At 36.5% G+C, this 6,734-nt stretch overlaps 1 protein-coding gene across 1 annotated transcript in view; it reads left to right on the forward strand.

Moving 5' to 3' along the window:
- Nucleotides 1–6,256, forward strand: part of neurl1b (neuralized E3 ubiquitin protein ligase 1B) — a 67,784-nt gene extending 61,528 nt beyond the window's left edge. Inside the window, exon 5 of the mRNA XM_078411575.1 lies at nucleotides 452–6,256. Coding sequence (XP_078267701.1) covers nucleotides 452–696 — 245 coding nt within the window. The 3' untranslated portion in view covers nucleotides 697–6,256. The remainder of the gene's footprint in view (nucleotides 1–451) is intronic.
- Nucleotides 6,257–6,734: the final 478 nt, after the last annotated feature.

Consider the following 6,734-nt stretch of genomic DNA (forward strand, 5'->3'; position numbering starts at 1 on the left):
GGTTGACAAAGTTACTTTATTCAGTGAGCATGGTCAGAGTAACCAGGCATTTAAAGCCAAAATGCCAGTCCCGGACATTCAAAACATTCATTAGGCGAAGAAAGACAGCTTTACTGATTTACTGGTTCCAGGTCAAGGATTTTTTTTAATTAACAAAATATAAAGTTTGAAATAAGTTAGGTATAAAAACATGGGACCATTTTGCATTTTTGCATAAGTAATTCCTTGACATTTTTAGAACCGTATGGCCGTGTGTTACTTCTGCATAAGATTGTAGACATTAATCTTTTCATCTGTTTTTTTGTAATACCAAAGAGCCGATAAGAATTTCAATACTTTGTAAATGCTCTTTTTGTTCTGCTTCTTAGACTTCTTATTCAGGAGTAAAAACGTTTGCTTTTTTTGCCACAATGTCGCTTGGTTGACGATGCTTTTTTCCTGTTTTCCACAGTGACTGCGCCCAGCTCCCCACTGAGCCCTCAGTTGTCACCGTCCTTCTCCCCGCCCGAACCGCCGGACAGCAAAAACGGCGAGTGTGCTGTTTGCTTTGACAGTGAGGTCGATACCGTTATTTACACCTGTGGACATATGTGTCTCTGCTACGAATGTGGTCTTAAGCTGAAGAAGCAGATCAATGCCTGCTGCCCTATCTGCAGGAGAGTCATAAAGGATGTCATTAAGATATACCGTCCATGAAACTTGGTTCCTATAAGGACTATTTAATAATCCACACTATAATTTTTTTTAAATATAGTTTTTATAGATAAGGAAAGCTTCTATTGCTCACTGTTATCTCATCTATATGTGTTCACAAAGTGTGGCTGTGTGTTTATTTGACTGATTTTCTCACACTCTATCTCTCTCTCTCTCTCTCTCTTCGTACTCTTCCTCTCTCTCTTTCCCTGTTGCCAATCACCTGCATGTAGAAAACCAAGCTGGACGCTCACATCTCCATCAGTGGCAACAATGTCACTCCATGTTTGACCAACATTGTTGGGCAACTTAAATGGAGAAATTTGGACATTGTGTAGCAGTTAAACTGAGCAGAGCTCAAACTGACAAATAAAACACAGCAAATCAGATGAAGAGCAACTTTCGTGTAATTTGCTTTTTTTGTCTGTGGTTACAAAAATAAAGATATTTATCATTAACATTGACCAATAAATTTGAGAAGGTAATATATTTTTCCATAATTATCACCCTGTGTTTTGATCATACCAAGCACAATGCCCATGATGATTCATCATAAGCAGGATATTTATCCCAAACAGTTACCAGTTGGTTTGCAGAGGTTAGAAATGGTTCTTTCTCTGTGTGATCCCTGCAGACTCGTATTTGTTATGTCTGATTCATATACAACAGCCTGCAATTTGTTTTCAGATAAAGCTCAAATGTTCACACTCAATTGAAACATGTCTTCAGTGTCCGTTTTCAAAACTAATCTGAAGAAAAGAAACACACTTCTAACAGATTAATTAATATAAATTTGCTAGTCTGTTGTTTATGTTACATACATGCTTGAATTGATAGATTGCCAGTCGTGACGGGGCCCAAATCTATTTTGTTTGAGTGTTCTAAACAACAAGCAGTGACTTTTATTCAAAGATTAAGGAGTTTGATGGGTTTAGTATAATGACTAAAACTGCAATATCATTTTCTGGCATAAATGCAAGTTCAATAATATTTTGCAATCTAATGAAAATTGCAATAACTTGGCCCTTTTTAAAAGCAATGCCATTTGATTATCCGTTTAGAAGTTGGCCTTTTTACTTGCATATGCTGACAGGGACAGGGTCATGTGTTTCGGTTCTAATCAGCTGGTCGGTATGTTGTGAGTCCCTGCAAGGAGTCAAGCCATGCAATTTGTTTTTGCATGGAGATCTGCCTCCCAATAATCCATGGGTTAGTACAGAGAAGAATTCAAAAATGGAAGAAAAATTAAAAGGGAACACACTCTAGAAAGGCTTGGATCCATGAACTAACGTTTAAATTGACCTGTATGTTGCAGTCCAAGCTAACCTGCCAGCAAAGAGATATTGCAAATTTAGCATGACTTTAACAGATATGAAGTGTTATGCTGGATTTTTTTTTTGTGATGATTTAAAGCTACAGGTGCCTTACATAAGAAGGTGATGAACTTTTTTTCCAATCTCCCCTTGAACTCTGACTGCCACTATTATAGATTCACTGATTAAAGGCAAAGTAGTTTTATAGAACTCACATGACAACCACAAAAATATTTTCCTTTTGATAATGGAATGAAAATGTTATGTAACACAAATATATTTAATATCTTGCCTAATTTACTGACTTTGTACAAAAAAATAGTATCTAGTTTCATTAGCTTATTGTTTCAGTATTGAAGATGATGGCGTAAGTCCTAAACTTCAACAGAAACTTTGTACAAATTTTGCCTGCAATATATAGCGTAAAGCATTATAATTTGGGGGTTTTTTGCACTTAATTTAAATGTTTTTTGTTGTCCAAGGTTGTGTTTCTTGTGTGACACTGATAGAAAGTGGAGAAATATAGAATACTTGTGTGTTTGTGTGTGCTAGCACTGTGAATGGTAAGATTAATAAGATTAATAAAGGACAGAATGAAAAATGTGAGTAGCATTTACCTGGGAATGACCAGATTGCCACTGAGAACCCAAAAGTGGTCACATCATTTGGTAACACATTCTTTGAGGAAAATATGAACAGGTATACGATAAATCCGTGAATATTTCTTGATGTTGAAATTAGGATTTAAATATGTAATTACGTTCATTTAAAATTCACTGCTAATTTCATGTGGTTTTGCTTTTCCCACATTTTATGTTCCTCTTTTCCACCCCAGCATCATTTACCTGCACATTATTACTTCCATCTCTTATTGCATGACTACCTTGCATGATCAGTCAATATTTACTTTAATTTTAGCGCTTGTTTATTTCCTTGCATGAGTAATGTAGTTGAAAAACTATGCTTTTCACTTTTCCCGGTTTTAATGTGCCATCCTTTATCAATAAACAAAGGAGTCGTGAGCAATTTGCCTTCAACGTTGATTACCCTTGTGCAGGAAGAAATCTGCAATCTGAATGAACAAAGTATCAGCCTGAAAGTATGTAGGAACGAAAACTGCAGATGCTGGTTTAAATCGAAGGCAGACACAAAATGCTGGAGTAACGCAGCGGGTCAGGCAGCATCTCTGGAGAGAAGGAATGGGTGACGTTTCGGATCAGGTCTGAAGAAGGATCTCATCCCGAAACATCACCCTTTCCTTTTTGCTAGAGGTGCTGCTTGACCTGCTGAGATACTCCAGCATTTTGTGTCTACCTGAAAGTATGCATCAGCGAATCAGATTCAGAAAAAGACACTGTTTCTTAATGAAGGGTTAGCATTCTTTGGTAAATGCAGGAATGTTCTGCCCTAGAAATATAGATTTATTGTAAACACTGGCAGAAAGTCAAGAAACAATGAGGATTGCAATGCTACCAGAACTAGAAAGAGCTTGCAGGTATTAATTTTTATTTGCCTAATATAAAGAAATTAAGGCAGAAAATGAATTTAAATAACCTTTCATTACCTCAGGTTTTACCAAAGTGCTTTACTATGTGCACTGTGTGTACTAGTTTGAAATATAGACTTTATTGTGAAGTGGAGTAACTTTTTAATTACACAGAGCAAATTTCCTTGAGATAAATGACAAGATCTTCGTTTTTTTGTTGTTGTTTGTTAAAGAATTAATATTGCCCACAATATGGAAGCAATCTCGTATTCTTCATATGGGACCTTTTATCCTGAGGGGGAAGATATGCCCTTGGTTTAATGTGTCAGAAGCTCTGCATCTTTGTGCTGTTGGAGATTATGTCTTCAACTCTCTGGTATTGACCTTCAGTTTTCCAGCAGATTTTGCCCAGATCTGACTATGGTTATCCATTTCCTTTTCTTCATTCCTCTCACTTCAGAAGGCACTCATCGTGCATGAGAAGGAATGCCCTTCTCTCCAGAGTTGCTGCCAGTCCCACTGAGTTACTCCAGCATTTTGTGTCTACAGTATCTTCGGTTTCAACCAGCATCTGCACTTCTTTCCTGCACGGTTATCCTTGCCTGTTCAGAATCTGTTAAAACTAATTGCTCATTTTATAAACTACTGACTATTTAAAGTTAAGGCTTGAATCCGTGGTGTACCACATGCGGGCTATGTGTCACATCCAGCCTACACAACACATCCATCTGGCCTTTCTGCACACTAGCCGCCCCACATTCCCACGGGATGAGCTGCAGTCTCATTAGGCAACCCGTGTACTCAGTATGCCAGCTGTCCCAGCCACATTATCAGACCCAAGCCACAGCATTACCTTCTGCCCCATGAGGTTTGCTGCTCTTGGTGTTAACTTTCTAATCTCGATGGGTTGAGAAATGGGACTTAATCAGAAGTAGGCTACAGTACTGTGAAACCATGGTACGCAATGCCTGTCTCAGGGTCTCCCCGGGATCTAAATAGTGGTTGAGCTTGTTTCAACTGTTACTACACAACAATAAGGAGTCCTTACTTTTAAAATGAATTTTGATGACATCGATGTCATTGGTAAGATGGAAAGGAACTCTGGAATGTGACAAGTGGAGCAGCAAGGAGTTATCGAGGGGAACAGTGAGAACTGTGGCATTTGTGTGTTTAAACATAGTTTAAGTTACCAGAATCTTCTTGTGTATATTTAAATAAAGCTGGTTTCCTGTGAGTGGCCGTAGGAAATGGCTGGGATTGTAAATCTGGCTGCCTCCTAAAAACAACGTTGTTTCCCACTGATTTACATTTAGATTTTCATTAAAACAACTGTATTGTTCATGCTTGTTCATATTTTCTCTGATTAATGTGTTACCACATGAATAAGGCCAGCGTTCCAATGTAAAACCAGTACAACTGTTGGAATGTAACCTTGTACAGACCAAAGATGACAGGGTTTCACAATGGCATACTGCTGTCAACTCTTCACAAGATACGCTTCACGGTGTGTGTAAGCTTCGGTAAGATATAAAGAAACAGGGTATCGATTTGATTGAACAATTCTCAAGAGTTTTTTCAGCTACGTTTTGTTCTCAATCCTCCAAGTTTCGAGCTAGTATCTATCTGGATTTCCACTCTCTTCATCGCTTTCTTGGTTTCCGTCTGTTTTCAGAAACATTGTAACTTAGTTTAAAAAAAATCAAGGCACCAGCATTAGTTGATTTGTAAGCAGTTTTGGCATCTCTCTTACTTGCGCTGAAAATATAATGGTCCCAATTTTAACCTTCTGATGGTGGTGATGTAGATCTTGATTGGGCATCAGCTGGTGATTTCATTATCTGTGGCAAGATTTGATTTAATTCCTAAAGTAGGCTAACATTAATAATCAAAGCTCACAACTTTTCTTGCATTTACTGGGAAAATCCTGCAATAAGGTTTATGTGGCTGTTGGGGAAAAAAACGTTGATGTAAGTTGGTATGGTCATGGTTATTTATTATGCCTTGATTTGATCACACCGAGCAATAAATTACATGCAGCTTTTTTAGCACCTTAATATCTCAGTTGACCTATATATATATATATATTGATTGCTTGTCATTGCCACAAATCAGGTTAAAATCCTGCCCATTATTTGAAGATATTTTCTGAGCTTTTTTATAGGAGCTAGAAAGATGCTTTGTTTCAATTAACTTGTGTTTTTATATTTGTTAATTAGGAAAGAGCAAATTATATGGATATTCCCTTTACTAAAAGCATAACTTGTCAATATTTCTGATGTTCATTTGCCTAGCTGGACCTGACAATACATGACGTATGTTATTTTTATACAGAGTGGTGATTAAAAATAACCAAGGTAATGTCAGGATGAAAATTGCTCAAAATATTTTGATAAATTAAAAATTGATTCCCATCTGGAATTTAACAATGAAAACAAGTGAATTCAACAAAGAAAACAAGTTTCTCAAAGGGAGTATCAGATAAAAGTTCTTTCTCTCATCCCTTTTGTTGTGGGTTGAAATATAGACTATATTATTTTATGAAAGCATTTCAAAAATTATGTTCCTGAAATCTTTTGTAAAGATAAACATTATGTTGATTCTGGTTCTTAATAAATACATGTTGTACAGTTTCACTGTAGACTGCTTCACTATGTATACTGGGTTTTTAAGAAAAATAATGCAGTTTTGTTGCTGTTGTAAACAGTTGCATAATTGTAACATTCCTTTGTTCTGTGACCAAATGCTTCCCATGTTGCTCAAATGATCAGGTATATAAAGTCTTTTTGAGACCTATCCTGTGCCATTTAGTGTGTTTGTTATATCTTAACCAACTGAGAACAATCTTTTGCTCTTTCATCTATTCTAGATTCACTAAGTTTCACAGTCTAATCCTCAAATTACCAAATACAAATAGTTTTTGTTTGACAAAAAATGCTGCTTTATGTACAAATTCACTTTTCACTCATTTTGGCTCCATTGTTGTCAGGCCGATTTATAACATAAAATAATATCTCCTAATTAAGCTGTATTTGCACGTGAAAAGTATTTTCCCATCCAATCCCCACCATTTGTTAATCGCTTTTAAAAATAATAATAGTTGGGGCAAAATTTATCACTGGACTAATTTGCCGTTATGCACTGTAGGCATCAACTTGTTTCAAATAAAGTATCCAAAGATGTGGTGTAATCCAGCATCCTTGATACTTTGGATTAGTTTTTTAGTTTAGATTAGAGACACTTCG

The sequence above is a fragment of the Rhinoraja longicauda genome, chromosome 14, assembly GCF_053455715.1.
Source record: "Rhinoraja longicauda isolate Sanriku21f chromosome 14, sRhiLon1.1, whole genome shotgun sequence".
Classification (NCBI taxonomy): domain Eukaryota; kingdom Metazoa; phylum Chordata; class Chondrichthyes; order Rajiformes; family Arhynchobatidae; genus Rhinoraja; species Rhinoraja longicauda.